The sequence below is a fragment of the Rhineura floridana genome, chromosome 4 (assembly GCF_030035675.1).
Source record: "Rhineura floridana isolate rRhiFlo1 chromosome 4, rRhiFlo1.hap2, whole genome shotgun sequence".
In the NCBI taxonomy this organism is placed as follows: Eukaryota; Metazoa; Chordata; class Lepidosauria; order Squamata; family Rhineuridae; genus Rhineura; species Rhineura floridana.
In genome coordinates, this window is record NC_084483.1 from 104,210,399 (window position 1) to 104,227,168 (window position 16,770).

The following is a 16,770-nucleotide window of genomic DNA, read 5'->3' on the forward strand; positions in this document are numbered from 1 at the left end:
GGGCGGCGTGGGTTTAAATAGGCCCCTGGTGCTCCGCCCCTCCACACAGCGCATTGTTTGCAAAAGTTGTATGTGATGCACAATGCTGCCCCCTTCAAAAGTGGCAGCCGTGGCATTGCCCCCTAGCCGCAACTACATTCCGCCTGCACAGGTTTCGTGCGGGTGAGCGGAGCGGGACTTATTAAAGGGTGCTGAGAGATGCTAGGAGATGCCCTGTTCTCACAGAGCTTCAATCAGAGCGGCTGACTGTTAAACCACTCTGGCCACTGGAGCTCTGTCTGGGGAGTAACAGTCTCCTCTCAGCACCCTTCACAAACTACACTTCCCAGGATTCTTTGGGGGAAGCCATGACTGTCTCAAGTGAAACCAAAGTCTGGTGTGGGTGTGGCCCCCTAATTAGGCAAGCCCAGCAGCTGGGACTCTGGGTTTTAGAACACTGACAGTTGGTTCTTACTGAGCATGCTCGACATTATCATTAAATTCAATGCTAAATTTCTTAAATTAATTAAAAATCAGCCAGGCATGTTTTTAACTTTTAAACTGCAGAAGATGAAGGTCAGATTATGGGGCAAGGTCAGTAAGAGGATTATAGGTACTCTGTGAACATGGCTGACTTTTAATGAATTTCAACAGATTATGAGAACTCTGACAGAAAAAAGTCCAAAAGGGGTCTGGTTTTTCTCTCTCTCTCTTTACACTTTGAACTCCCGATTCTCTCTGATTGTTTTGTATCACCATGAAAATTGAGAGGGTTGTTAAGCAAGCATTTCTGAGTTCAGGACTATAATTTTTGTAAGGTTTTGTTTTGAAATGAGTTTATGGGAAGCATCAGAATGGCATGGGGGGTATTTTCAATTTCACATTGTGGAATGTGAAAAATCCATGCTTACTATCGTATGCAGCCACTCTTGTGGCTATATAATACCAGAAATCTATAATTTCCTATTATATGAGTGTGCAGCTTCAAAGAATGAACAACAGATGTCCCTGAACCAGATTGTGGTTCTAGTTGTGGAGGGAGCATTAGATTAGGTATGGAATTTATTGTTTGGCACCTATATTTATGCAACAGATCTTTACAATATCAGGTGAGAAAATCAGTTTTAAAAGTCATATATGTTGTATCATGGGCAGAGTAAGCCAATTTAACAGAAGCTGGTATAAGTGGTGCTGGTGCAAGAGTAGTGGGTGTAAATTTCCATCCATTTGCTGTCCAGGAGCCTCTAGGTTGGTTGAATGCCGGATCAGCCAGGGACCAGAATGTAAAAGCTGCTTTCCCAAATACCTCTACTGGGGAGTAAGACCTTTCCATTGACTTCTATTGTATTAATTTTCTTAGGCCGACCTTTTTCCTGGCGTGACTTTTGCCTGAATGGGGACCTGTAGGAGCACTCTGAACACAAGTTGGATGTGGCCCAAGTCCCCTCACCTCGGCCCCTCCCCTGACACACCCACAACATGCCCAGGAAATGGCCCTTTTTGGGGATTTGCGCCAGCTTACACCAACTTTGCTTATGCCAGTCTTGGTTGAGTTGGCTGAGCCCTGGCTGACCAGTGTAATCTCTTCTCTGAAGGATTCGGTTTTAATGATTTAAATCACTAGTGAGGGAGATTCTATTTAATCATCTTTTTTTTTAGTAGAAGTACATTATTGTTTTAATATAACCTTAATACATATTCAGAGATGTAGGTTTTATTAGAAGATATGTGTATACCAAGCAATTATTTTGTCATGATGTGCCAGAATCATCACCACCAAGCAGGCTTTTAAATTGTACTAGTAACGTTCTTCTGGTTAGTTTTCTTCTTCAACAAACAACATTAACAAACCATGCTCATTAATTTTTGAATTGTTAACTAATTTAGTTTTTAGATAAATGTAGAGTTCTTTACAAAATAAAATGTAGACAATTTCGACCAAGTCAACGTGAGAAACTTAAAATATTGGATGGTACAGTTAACTTCTTCACCTTTCTTTTCCTTATTATCCGGGGGGAAAGTACAAGATTTCCTGCTTTTTCAGTTCCACATTTATTTCTCAAATTAGAATGAATTAGTCCAAAGGAAGAAAAAAAAGTCTCTCTACACCTGCAGAAGAGGCTATTGCTGTTAAGAGCTAATCTACCACTTCAGTGGTTTCCTCCTTGTTCAGATCAACTCTATCTCCCCAAATTCTCTATTCATTGACCTTCGCTGTCTTTATACTTAGAGAGAGGCAAGGCTTTGAGAGAAAGAGAGAGAGAGTACACTTCATGTACACAGACAGATTCTGCAGGTAATCTCTTATCTCCATAAACTGGTGTTAACATATTCATAGAATATAATTAGAAGTATAATTAGTATTTATGACCTAGGCTCTTTTTTAACTAATTGTTTTAAGAAAATTGTGAAATGTGATTCAAATTTTTAAAAATCCAATTTACTTAAAAACATAAAATTTAAATTAAACTGATTTTTGATTTTTTAAAAAATCATTGATTTTTATCAACCCTGGTTCTGATGGATTAAATCTGCTCTTTAAAAAAATACTGTTTTATTAAAGGGAAGCTGTTGAAGTCAGATCAACCTGTAGATGAAGAAAAGGAGTATAGGCCCAATCTAACAGAAACACAGAATGATGGGCAACCTTTTTAGCCTGAGGACTGTTTTTTTTTTCATGCTAACTTTCTGGGGTCACATGCTAGAAGTGGGTGGGCCAAAAACCAAACTGGCTGGGGTAGACTTCTTTCTTCTTTCACACACATATGTGCACACACTGCCAGGGCTGTTTCCAAAGGGCAGCCAGGTCGGGCCCTAGCCAAGGGCCCCTGGAACCACAGAGGCCCCTCAGTAGGATGGAGGAGAAGTAGCACTCCTTTTCCGTGATCTGCTGCAGAGTAACTGCCGCGGATCGCACAGAGGGAGCTTCTTCCACCTGCCCGTCTCTCCTATCTTTTGAGGTTGCGCAGGCTGCATGTGCAGGACTGCCATTAACCAACATGGCGGCCGAGATTTCCCTAAGGGGCTGAAGCTTCTGATGCCATCTTGATTGATGGCAGTGCTGCACGCTTATAGCAGCCCACGTAGCTGCAAAAGACAGGAGAGACGGAGCCAGCCAATGGGCGGATGAAAGAAGCTCCCTCCCTGCGAGAGACAGGTAGGTGCGTGTGCGTGTGTGAGCACGCGTGTGCGAGCGTGTGCGTGCCATGGCCCTGGGCAAACTGGTGCCCAAGGGCCCAGCATATCTGGAGCTGGCCCTGCACACTGCCCCGGTCTCTCTCTTACACAGTATCCCTCACCGCAATCTCCCTCTCCTGTTGCTCAGGTAATTGAAAACCAGCTGCGCAGCAGGGAAGAGGGAGCAGACATATACACACCACATCACATGCACAGACATACGGAGTTGGTTTCCCTTGTCTCTCCCCCCTTCCAGTCCTTGAGCAATGAACTCCTTGATGATCGCAGGGGACCTTTCCAGCCAGGAACTGCTCAGAGTCGTCTTCTGGCAGAATTCTAACCCATCCCCTCACCCACTAGTTCTACATTAATTTTCCCTTGGAAAGACAGTGGGCAATGAAAGCTTTCAGTGACCACTGGTTCGAAGTACTCCAATGGAGCTGCTTTCCCTCACAGAGAGTTGGGTGGGAGAGAGGGAGGTGGGGATGGACAGCTATGATCTGCTGGAAGAAAACTCTGAACAACTCCATGCCTGGAAAAGTTCAATGAATTCATCATGTCCAACAAGTTTGGACATAATGAACTGTGGATTGTTTAAAATTTGAACTTTCAGCCTCCGCTTTGTGGATGTGAAAGAGGAAGGAAGGAAAGGGAAAGCATGGGAGCCCAAGGCTCACCACGCATTATTCTTGTAGTAGGACTCTATGCTTTCCTGTTATGCTGAACCCAGCTAATAGATATTGAATATGAGCCTGGAAGTAGGTCAAGTTCCAATTTTTTCTCCTGGATTAATCACTATATCTCACTCTCTTATCTCTTCTATAAAACTTTTCAACATGTTGCAAAAATAAATAAATTGTGTATGTTTTATTTAAAGCATGAGTGTAATTAGGAATATAAGGAATTTTATACCAAAAGTGTGGTGTAGAACACATCTATAATCTGAGAGTTTAAAGCACTTATAACTGTTGATGCTCAAGCACTATGCATAGTGTGGATAATTAGACTATAATTGTGCCCTTATTTGATGACAAATATAAAGTTCTTACCCATATTGAAAAGACAAAGTACATATTATACATACATATGGATAATATTTGCAAAATATTTGAACTGGAGCAACACATATTAAGTGTATTAGATTTAGAAGATGAAAATTAATGTATGGATTATTTAGCTAACACTGCACTTTTGCCACAGAATCTGGTGTTTATTATTGTGAGCTTTAGCAGGAAACAGAAGCAGTATCAGTTGGGAAAACATTTCTTTACAGAATTGAGAACAGTTTGGCATTCTCATTTTTAAGTGGAGAACTTGTCTCTTTGGTTTCTTTGTTCCATGTCAGACTACTCCCAAACTATTTTAGCTGAACATTTTACATACTAATGGAGTCAAAGGAAGTTAAGTTGGCAGCTGTTCGTGGGATAATAATGAACCACACTGTTTAGTATTGCATATCCGCACTGTAAAATGTGAGAAGTATTTTCTAGAAACCATGGTGAGCAGGGCTCTATCCATTTTGTGTGATGTAAGTGCATGAACTATAGGTGAGGAAACTTTTCTGGGATTTTTTTCATGGGGAAGTAACTAGCAATCATTTTCTGTTGCAGGTGAAGAAAGCGTGCACAGATTCGGATGTTTCAGAACCTCAGAATTCCAGGTAAAGGAACTAAACATGGTATTCTGATGCATTCAAGTGCTGTAAAGCATTGATGCTATTTATAAAACTAATAATGAAAGGTAAAGATAAATGAAAATATAATGGTGGATAATTTACTTTCACAGACTAAAATGGACTCCTCCTGTATTCCTCTGAATACATTTCACTTGTGAGGTTATATTTTGGTTGGATTAGGACCTAGAAATTAGCATACTGAATCAGTAGAAAAAATATCTATGAACAAATAATTTTGATGTTAGTGTGCTGAAGACTGATTTCTCATATATATTTTTTCTATGCGTTACTATTTATTTTCAGTGTCAGTGTTTCTGTAGAGTTAAAAGTAAAGCACTGCTACTCTTAGGAAAGCATGACACTGTTCAATGTGTTTTTAGTATTTGTTTTACATACATTACTTTTATGATACTTTTGTCTCTGTTTTGGGCAATAAAATAAGAATGACTGTAAATATGACATCCAATATTTACATTCTGAAGTTGCATCTGTTTTGTGTAAAATATGTAATATGAAACAATTTAGGCCTTTTCTGAGTTGTTTCAATATTGCTTCTGTTTTCAGATAAGTCTGAATATTGCTAGTTTTTAAACAACTTCAACATTGACATGATAAGACGAGCTATCACTAGCAATTAACTGGAACACAGAATTTAAAAATATTTAGTAATAACAATTAGCTTCAAGACCCATCCTGCAAATCCCCTTTCAGAATATTATGCTGTATCTTTTAAAATGAGTACCAAACATCTCTTAAAAGCTGCCTATAAGATCTAGAGGTTTTTCAGTCATCTTGTAGAATCTTTTATTTTGTTTCTTTTTTGCAGTTGATAATACCCTTTCTAGGATTAATATTGTCCAAATGTAACTAAGTGTAGTTTGAAGTATGGTCCTTTTCCTACCAAGATCAATGAGAATTTTGCTATTAACATCAATAGCAAAATGTTCCTTTTCATGCTGTTCCATGAGATTACATCTATCCTTCCTGTTCTTATTAAATGTGGGAGTTTTTAAATATCTATAACTGCTAGGTACAGATATTTTCAATAGAATTTAGAATCCCAGTTCAGTGAGTATATGTTTTAGCCATCCTAAAATCCTGACTTCAGTTGCTGCTCAAGAGGAGGGCCTAGTCTTAAGGCATTGCAGTATCCTCTGATTATAAAGTCTGGTTTAAGAAAAACAAAAATATTTACGCATTTGGTATCATTTTAAGTGTAACTGTTTGTTAGATTTTTATGTAGCCTTTTATCTAAAGAGCTCAGTAGGCAACATGATTGTTGCTGCTACCCCTCATTTTATCTTCAGAACAATCCTGTGAAATATGTTAGGCTAAAAGATAGTGATTCTCATTAGAACTTCATGACTGAATGGTGATTTGAATCAGGATATCTCCAATTCAAGTCTATCCTCTTACATCACAAAGTTGAAGGTATTTTGGGGCTATACACACTTACCTGGGAGTAAGGCCCATTGATCTCAGTAGGACTTTTGAGTAGAAATATATAGGATTGCAGTATAACTTCACTCTCTCTTAGGGCCATTTCACATACATGGAGATCCGGGGTGGTGAGCTGTATGTCTGGAGGGCTGAATCCTTGTCTTTCTCACCCTCTGTGAGCCAAAATGGACATGTAGGTGGAGCATCAGTGGCATCAGGTGACCTATTTTTCCTGCATGGACAATTAGCTGATTGTTGGGGCTTGCAAAATGCCATACACACAAGCCTTGAAAATCAGCTCATCATCAGGACTTTCATAGAGCCACTCTCGAGTTATGCAAGCCCCAACAATATTGCTGCAATCAGCTACATTGCCCCCTTTGTCTTTGCATCTTCAATTTGTCCAAACCTGATGTCATATATGACTTCAAGTGTAGGGCAGGTCTGATTGGCTTGGCCAAATGAAGAAACTTGGTGAGCCTAATTAGGGCTGTGGGACATAGGTTTCCCACCCTTGGCACAGAGGCGTACCCAAGTTAGCCACCATATGTATGTGAAAAAGGGAGATGGGGAAATGTAACAACTATTGGAATTATATGGTGTTAGGCTGGCTGCTGTGGTTTTTATGTTTGTTTTTAATACGGCTCTGCTTTTAATGTTGCTCAGGGTTTTTTTTTAGATTTTAAAAACCTCTAATTTACATGTGAATTTAGTGATGGGATTTAGATGTTGTTTTCTTTGTTTATATATGGCCTTTGGGAGGGCCTTTGTTCTGAAAAGATGTGTACAATCTGCAATTTAATAATGACAACAACAGAGAGCTACAGCATATCCTGGCTCTTTGATTAGTGTACCTGTATGGTAAATGAATGTACAAATATGTGCTCACATTTTACATTTTTAGGTGCATACTTAGATCTTAAGTATTCATATGAAAGCTGGAATGTATGTAGTTCTTAAAATGTGTCTTATAGCTTGCACTCTGCATAATCTTCTGAAGTGGTTTTTTTCCTGCAATCTGTTAGAATTTTAGTCTGCAATCCTATATACACCTGGCTAGAAGTAGGACCGATTGAATGAATAATTTATTTCGATCAAAGATCAGTACCTAAAAAAGCATGACTAACCAAGATCATATAAAGTACATAAAACCATAAATGATAGTAAAAGTACAAAATTAAAATCAGTATCAAATTTCCTATATAGGGTCATTTATCATTGTTTTCCAACATGTGCTAGCAGCAGCACAGAAACTAGCCACTCTTACTGTAACCTGTGGACTCCTGTCTGCCAATAAGTGCGTTAAGTAAAGCTCACTAGGTAAGTCTGGGGTGCTTTGTAAAATTGGGGTAATAAAAGAGTGGCAGAGATCCCTATAAAAGGTGCAATACAATAAAACGTGACCTACAGTTTCCACTTCCTCCATTCCACATGGACAGACCTGTTCGTGATAAGGTACCCTTCTATATCTTCCCTCCAGGAGGGCGGATGGGAGTACATTAAATCTGGCAGCTGTAAAAGCTCTTCTATATTTGGGGATATTCAAATTTGTTAAGTAATGCGTGGGCACCAGTGCCCTACCGTTATCCCTGAACTCAGGTTTCCTACCAGCAAGAGTCAAATGATTTTGTAGTTCTGTAGTTTTGTACTTTTACTCATTTATGGTTTATATACTTTATATGATCTTGTTTACTCATGCTTTTTATGTACTGATCTTTGATCAAAATAAATTATTCATTCATTCATAGGTCCCATTGAACTCAATGGAACTTACTTCTGAGTTGATTCTCATTGGATTGTGCTGTTTTCATTTTCCTTGTCAAAATAAATTTTATTCATTCATTCATTCATCATTTTATTTGTATGCCACCTTTCCACAAAAAAATTGTGCTCAAAGTGGCTTACAATGAGGTGAGTATATCTCAAAAACAACAACTGCAAAAACAATTTCCTAATAACAAAAATAATAAAACAGTAATGTAACAGTAAATATAACAGCAAACAAAAACAACTGTTCAATATAATGAACACAGCAACATTTTATCTCTTGGCAGGCAACGTTACACTTTATGGCAATAGCAAAAATAAGAGAATTTTGACAGTTTCACTTGGCTCCTAGTAACCCACTAAAAATCCCATGATGTTGCTCAGAGTCCCAGTCTGGTAACAACTTCTTATAAGGCTTTCAAAGGCAGGTGGCAGTGGAGAAGCTGGAAACATCCCTTCCATGGTCTGCTTTGAACCCCTAAAAGCACTCTGGAAATGATAGGGCAGTGCTACTGCTGCATCTTAAGAAGCTAGAAAAGCCGCCTTTACCTGACACCATCAATGTTAGCCTGGTAAGGGTTGGTAACCAGCTGTAGTGTGGAGTAGGCGCTCGACGGGAAACATGCAGCGATGTAGTGGCTGCTGGGGCAAAGTGTAGTTGGTGGGATCAAACTCACCAGGCATCACATCTACAGGCACAGACATGCTCAATTGCAGCAGGATTTCATCCAGCATTTTCACAGCCTCCATGCTGGCAGCCTGAGTCTTCTTGGTTAGGTACTTTGCCTTGTTAATGATGTCTCTGCTCTGAGTATTCTGGCTGAGCAAATTGCCCGCCAGAATGACTCTGGAGATGAGGGCTGCACTGCACTGCTCTCCCTCAGTGCCCAGCTGCCCAGTCACCATGTCCACCAGGAGCTGCATGCCCAGAAGACTCTCTCCATCTCTTAGCCATCAAGTTTTAGAGAAACCATAGAAAAAGTTTTAAATTGTCATGTTGTTCTATCCCATTACATCATTTTGAGCAGCTGATTTCATGGATATAAAGATCCTGATCACTATTATCACAGAATTCTTAAAGAAAACATTACAAAAAGACCATCATAGAAGTGAAATAATTTTGCGCCTAGCTGAGTTCACTTGTAACACTGCTCCTGGGTTACTGTTACAAGAATGAGATGTAGTGAGCCTTGCTTACTAGCGGGGAAGCTTGAAGGACCACAGCAAACTAGATTAAAAATCTAGCTAATGGGACAGTTAGCTTAGATTTTTAAAAAGTAGGCTTAGCCTTTTTAAAAAAACAAGCTTAGTGTAAACTTCAGTTTTTCCTAGGTTTAGGCAGTTTTGGTAGGTGCAAAAAAGATTCAGCTGACATTTTCAGCTTTCAGTTTAATTTAAACCAGCTAAACATCAGTCCAGTTTATCAAAGTTATAGTTCAAGTTACAATTTAAAACTAGAGGGTAAAAAAAAATCAAGTAAAAGCTAGCAAGCTTTGTTATTATCAAAAGTTTTTAAATATGAATCTTTTTCAGGAAGAAAGCCTCTTTTCCAAGGAGTTAATCCCCAATTAACTCACTGCCCATTGTCTAGAGATGTGAAGGCCCAGAAAAAAACCAGAAAAATTCAGGAAAAATCTGTTTTTTTCTGAAGTCTTTTTTTGTATTTTTCCAAAAAAATTGGAAAAATTGAAAGAAATGAAGAAAAATGGATTATGGAATGTTTTATTTCACCATGATGAATAAAATGTTTCATTGAATCTTGGTCCCCCCCCCTTTCTCAGATCTTTTTATGGGAATGGATGCTTTATGTCTGCTTGACACTATGGAGGACTAGCGGAGACGTAAATAATTTTCTTTGCTATTAATGTTGATGGTTTTTTCTTTTTTAAAATTGTTTTTTGCCTGCTCCTCATAAACTAGCAAAACAAAAGAGGTTCCTTACAGTTCAGGTGTTCCTTACAGTTCAGGATCTTGTAGATCCACTTGTTACAAAAAAAAGTAAAAATTTAAAAAACTAAATTCAATTTGTAAAAATTGTTTGAATAAAATGTACTTTTAATATACCAAATTTGATCATTTTATGCCAAACCAACTTGTACATAATTACATTTGATGTTCCTGAAGTAACAACGTGACTTTCAATCTGTAAAAAGTGCTAATATTGCATTTTTTCAATTTTTCTGAAAATTTCCATTTTTTCTGAAAAAGAAAACATGGGAAGGCTTCAACATTTCCGGAAACATCTACCATTGCCCATTCCCTACTTAATCAACACTCATTGTTCACTCCCTTTTCCCATGGGAGTAAACTGACTTAATTCCATCCCCCTTTTCAAATTGCTACTTTCAGGAATTTGAGCCGCATCACCTGACCTTATTAGGTGCAGCAGCAGCTGGGAGGAACTAGCCAGGCATATACATTTAGAACAGCCTAGTGAGTGGAGCCACAGCTGATGACGTGTCTCTGCCCCAGCTAACAAAGGAGTACAGCAAGGAGACCAGGTTACGCTACTCGCCTGTCTTCTCCTTCACCGAAACAAAACCTAATAAAGCTCCCAGTAAAAGAACTCAGTAAACTAGAAAATAAGTTACAGAGGTAGAAAGCCAAGAAGAATGCGGGGGCTTTCCAGTGTATTGCACTGCTTTATCGTGTGCTAAATCATGGGTTTGTCCTCTTGTGCAAAGAGCTCCTGGCTGTCTGGGTACAAGTTTGTCACTCTGAGGAAGAGGAAAATGATCCCTGAGAAGGGATCTATTCCTTGGGGGATGAGCAGATACATTGTCATACTGAGGATACTTCTCTGGAGGCCAGAGGGGTTGCTATTGTGTACCTCTTCATTCACTGTTAGTTTCATCTTCTTTTAATCCCAGTCCATAGCTGTTTATGTTTCACAAGTTTATCATTTTTTTGTTCTGGTTTGCTGTAGCTTATGAAGATTTCATCATTGCTTTTGCTGCACCTTACGGAGGACAGGAATGCCTCTTACATAACCGATACTGTAGTATTTTCTTTGTATATGCTTTTTTACTTATCTTCAAGTAGCCATCAGGTTTATCTGTGTTTGCAATTAAATTTAGGCTTTTACATATAGCTTAAGTGTCATTTTTAGTATATATATATATAATTATTTTGTAAACTGTCAGATATAGAATATTGTCTGCAAGATCTTCACTTCCTTTGTTTGTCCCCCAGCCTACAGTTTGTGTGTGAGAGAGACTGAGATGCTGAGCAGGGGCCGGGAGGATGTGTATGTGTAAATACATTGCAAGTAGAAGTGCTGTATTGTTTTCCTCACCTTACACATCACACCCACATGAACCAACTCTACTCATACTTTATAATGCTTAATTCACTTGGACAATACTGAACTCTTTTGCTAATAAATTTGCTTCCATCCCCCTTCCTCTTCCTTTGTCCAAGTAATCACACTGGTGCTGGTGCCTGTAGCATTTTGATGAGGTGACTGAGACGATTTGCCGGAGGCAACCAACTTGTAGGTAACTTTGATTGCTTGGTAAGTTCAAAGATCTACACTTTTCAGCACTTCAGATCAGACATAATGCATAAAAAGCTACGAAAAGTAGTATACAAAAGTAGGACTGAGTTTTTCTAAAACATTAACATAATTTTCAGAGGGTTTTTTTTAAAACAAACCTAGTATGTGAAGATCCCGCAAAAAAATGTGAGTGTTCACAAAAAGAATGATTGTTTTACTTATAGGCATCACAGGAATGAAGTATGGATTAATTCAGTACCGGGTTTGAAGACAATTTCTCCATCTATGTGAGTAGGCAATTCAGTTACTAGAAACATAAATAGCTGGGTGGGTGGTGGGTGTGCGGACACATGGTGAATTGCCTGCCTGTTGCAAAGGTTGCAAGTGTGTTCTAGATAGCTGGGTGGGCGGCTCTGGGGAGGAGTAGAGGTCATGGTGCCGTGAATATAGCAATGTAATTATACAAATCTGTGGTGTGACCACATTTGGAATACTGTGTACAGTTCTGGTTGTCTCAACTGAAGAAAGATAGCCAAGTTGGAAAAAAATCAGAAAAGGGTAAATGATCAAGGGGATGGAGCAACTCACCTATTAGAAAAGGTTACAGCATCTGGGGCTTTTTAGTTTAGAGAAAAGGCAAATAAGAGGTGACATGATAGAAGTATATAAGATTATACATGATAGGGAGAAAGCAAACAGAGAAGTTTTTCTCCTTCTCTCATAATACTAGAACTCATGGTCCTCCAATGAAGCTGAATGTTGGAAGATTCAGGACAGACAAAAGAAAGTACTTCTTCATGCAGCACATAGTTAAATGGTGGAATTCACTCTAATAGGAGACAATGATGGTCCCAACTTGGATGGCTTTAAAGGAGGAGTAGACAAATGCTTGGAAGATAAAAGGCTGTCAGTGCCTAGAACCGTGATGGCTATGTTCTACCTCCACAGTTTGCAGCAGTATGCTTCTGAATACCAGTTGGTGGAAACCGCAGGAGGAGAGAGCGCTGTTGCATTCATATCCTTGCAGGCTTCCCATAGACATTTGGGTGGCCACTGTGAGGACAGGATGCTGGACTATTTATTTATTTTATTTTGTTTTATTAAATTTATATACCGCCCCATAGCCGAAGCTCCCTGGGCGGTTCACAACAATCAATATCAACATACAATAAAACACATTTTAGAACAAATTCAAACAACAGTAAAAATGGGCTTCCTTAAAAATTATTAAATTTAAAACATTTATAACACATATTAAACACATATTAAACACATATTAAAACACATACTAAAACACATATTAAAATGCCTGGGAGAAGAGGAAGGTTTTAACCTGGCGCCGAAAAGATAGTAATGTTTGCTCCAGGCGTACCTCATCAGGACTAGATGGGACACTGGCTTGATCCAGCAGACTCTTCTTATGTTCTTAAAAATGTTTGTATATTCTTATGCTGCTGTTCCCCTCCTCCTCCTCCAGGTACAAGGAGAGAAGATTGAAGTTTCTATTTTCAGTTTTGAATAAGCTCCAGTTTCCCATTGTGTAAACAAGCCATCAATATAGGTACAACTAAAGCAGTCATAATAAAACTTATATCCACATGAACAAGATATCAAAAACATGACAATTTCCCTAAACATATGAAAAATATTCCTTTCATAAATAAGAACAATTATTACAAAAAATACATTTAGTGAACAAATCTTACACTTAACTAACCAGTAGCAGAAAATATGGGAAAAACTTACAGTTTACACCAATTAAACCCAAAGTTTATCAAAGTTGGTAGCATTATAATAAAGCACCATCAGTCTCAGAGCAGAAAATGTGCTTACCTTATCCAACCCTTCAACCTTCTATAAAACGCATGCCAAGGAGGTTCAGTAATACTCTTAAACGGTAGCATAGAAGTTCATCTTTCACCGGGCCCACTTTATCCCCAACTACTCACTTAGGGCATTGTCCATCATAGACTCTTTCTCTCATTAGAGAGCAAAAAAAAAAAATCCACTCCACCAATTCTTGCCATAGCACATACAAAATGAAGTGGTTATCGAAGCACCTTCAGCATCAGGACCACCTTTTGTAGAAGAAGTCAGGGCCACATCCTCCTACAGAGGTAGAAACGAGCCAGACAAAGAAGCGCGAACAAGGTAGCAGGACCCACAGCTAGATGGTCCCTTCACTGTTATTCTGACCACAGTTGTAATAAGCCACAGGTCCAAGTTCAGGAAATATGTAGGAAAGTACTACTTATTCAAAATTGAAAGTAGAAGTTTTCAGTCCCTTTGCAAATGGAGGCGGAAGAGATTTGATAGGAGAGCATCTGAATCTGAGGCTCACCACAGTGTGTTCCCATAATGCTAAGCACAGGGGCCAAATTGTGGATGGTCATTGATAAATAATGATAATTATTTAATGATAATGACCAGTAGGATAAAAATATATGAAATAATAAATAAAGGTACAAACATTATCTGGGGCTCTTCCATTTTAATTGCACATTTCCTCTGAGAATAAACAGTGAGCTTGCAATATTGAATATTTAGACCACTTGGGAAATGGTTTCACTTTATAAATATAACATCCAGAAATTCCTTTGATTGTTTTTCAGTAGCAGTTGTTGTTCATAAGATTGAAATCTGTTCAAAAATATTTAACCAAAAATGTAAATTTCAAGCAGAGAAATTAAAAATGCTATGAAACTATGCATTGTGTAAAAGAAACACCAGTTGACTTTTGGCTACAGTGGCACTAGAGAGCACAGCTATAGTACAGCACACAGGCCTAAGACATGAACATTCTTCTTACAACAAATCTTATGAAAACATTGTACCTAAAGTGAAATGTCAGCAGAAAAATGGATGCTGGAGGTGCTTTCACTTACAGAATAGCTCCTGGCCGGTTACTTGGGGCTAAAGTCTTTCATTTATTTAGCTAGCTTTATTGTGTGTTAGTTTTGGACTTGAAAGTATTAGAATAAATGCAGATGGAATATGTTTTTACAGTAGGGAAGTAATTAAGTTGGGTGTGGGAACTTCGTCTGGAGAATTCTTGGGGTAGCATGTGCAAATTCTTTGTCTTACTTGGCTTTTCTTTTTTTGAAAGAAACATTTGAGCTATATTTGTGGTGCACATGTGCAAAGGAATTTATTAACACAGGAAAATATATTGGAGGAAAACATGATTCTAGGTGTACCTGCTCTGTATGAGAGAAAGGAAGGAAGGAAGAACATTCAGTGTTAGTTTCTTTCCATAAGACAGTCATGCATTTTATTTTGATTACTATATTTCTATAATAATATAAGCTCATATAGGAAATCTGTCACAGAAGTAAATATTTTAAACAATAGCTTGGTAAGTTGAACAGATTGTTGTCATGCTGTAAAAATATACAGTATGCACTTTGGGAAGTTATAGGTAGGAAATATTCATTGGATAGACTAGCCCGGTATGGTATGGCTATGTTGGTTGGTTTCATTTTTTGCTCTTCGTTGCATTTTATGGTCTTAGTTTTTTTATGTTTTGTTTTAATTGCTCCTGTGGTTAGCATTCATTGGTTCTTTGAAGAAGAACAGTGATATATACATTTTTTAAAATCATAACAATATTTTAGTATTCTTGTGTAAATGTGTCATACTTGCCTTTTTGTCAGGGCCACATGTTACTATCACTACAAGTTTGAATTATTTTGACCAGTCACCTAAAATGTGATTTATAGATTAGAATTAGATTTTTTCCAGTTTTTATGGGCCTTGTTTAATTTAGAAATCATTTTGGAAGCAAATGATTTCTATGTTTGATATCCACATATGGGATGATAAAGAAAATATAAAAATGTGTTTTTCTTCTAATAGTAAGGAGTAATTTTTGTTGCAGTTGTATTTTGTGACTGAGAATTCTTGAGTATATATTTTTTTAAAATGACTGCAGGCATGTGCGTGCATGCATGTGTGAGAATTTGGCAACTGCCAAACCATAGTAGTGTATAATTCTAATTGATCCAAATTTAAGTGAAATGTTGTGAGGATTTTAAAGGAAAGTTTAAAAACTTATAGATGCTTTATAGAGAGGGTAGGTTAATGATTATTTGGTTAATGATTATTTGGAGTTGCTTTCAGGGATTCAGGACCCCTGTGCTGTGATTCTTTACAAGATTAGGTCAGGTCCCATAAAACAAAACAGCCCTTCTAGAAATGGAGTTGAATCCATGATACCTTTAAAAATAATCTAAAACTGGATGCAGAAACAAAAAGAAATAGGTAGTTGTGAAATAGTGTGTTTTGTGAATTGATGGGTAGGTAAATAACTAATCTGTCACTAATCACCTGAAGTATCCAGCTATGTGTTCTCTATCTTGACTGAGCTCTGTGACCTCTACTATTCCATTTTTTGCAAAGTGATCAAATGTATGATGGCATCTCTACTCCAGGGGTTTGTTTCTGAATGATAGTGGTTGAAATGGTCTAGAAATAGACAATCTGTTTTCTGGCCTGGTTTTGGATTTAAACAGCCTTGCTCACTCAGGTGGATGATTTGTCCTGGGAACAAGATAGTTTGTTCTTGTTGGTTCTGTTGGACTTCTCAGCAGCTTTCAGTACCATTGGTGTTTGGAATTAGTAATGGTCTGGTGTGGATGAGCAATGGAGGTTTTAGCAAACAATACTGAAATGTTCTTGATCAGTAGGAAATTGTACCTGGCAATGAGTATACAATCTGTTTAGGATTAGAATGCTTTTCCTCTTGAAGAACTAGGTTCATAATTTGAGAGTGCTCCTGGATCTAGCTCTGTGCCTCATTGTCTATATGTAGTGGCACTGGCCAAGAGGAGTATTTTTTGTTTAGTCTTCAGTTGTTGAAGACCAGCATATAGAATTTTTTTTTTTTAGTAAATTAAGTTAATTCCATACTGGATGCAGGAGCATTGCTATAACTGTACCTATTTCTGTCTTTCGCTACTTAAAAGTTCTAAATTACTGAGGGTTAGTTTGCACTTGCCAATGATCCCATGAAATCCCTCAGGTGTGAAGAGCTGCTGGTGGTCTCCTGGCCAAGTTGCACTCACTAGAAATACTGACTGTTGCATTTTGGGTAAAAATTATACGGTCCTTATGTGAAAATTCCAATTCACCCCAAAAACTGTATCCATGTGAGATCACTTTGATGAGTGGCTGAAATTGGAATGGATCAGAGTTGCATGCTTGCATGCATGAATGTAACGGGGGGAGGGAGAAAACC

General features: G+C 38.2%; 1 protein-coding gene across 27 annotated transcripts in view; it reads left to right on the forward strand.

Annotated features, from left to right (window-relative positions):
- EYA4 (EYA transcriptional coactivator and phosphatase 4) overlaps positions 1–16,770 on the forward strand; it is a 249,893-nt gene that overhangs the window by 96,864 nt on the left and 136,259 nt on the right. For 20 of the 27 annotated variants that reach the window (XM_061623885.1, XM_061623886.1, XM_061623890.1 and 17 more), the window contains 2 exons: positions 4,767–4,816; positions 11,759–11,821. In XM_061623885.1, the coding sequence (XP_061479869.1) occupies positions 4,767–4,816; positions 11,759–11,821 (113 nt within the window). Of the gene's footprint in view, positions 1–2,209; positions 2,276–4,766; positions 4,817–11,758; positions 11,822–16,770 lie in introns of those variants that run through there. The other 7 variants (XM_061623887.1, XM_061623893.1, XM_061623898.1 and 4 more) reach the window with 2 other exon arrangements.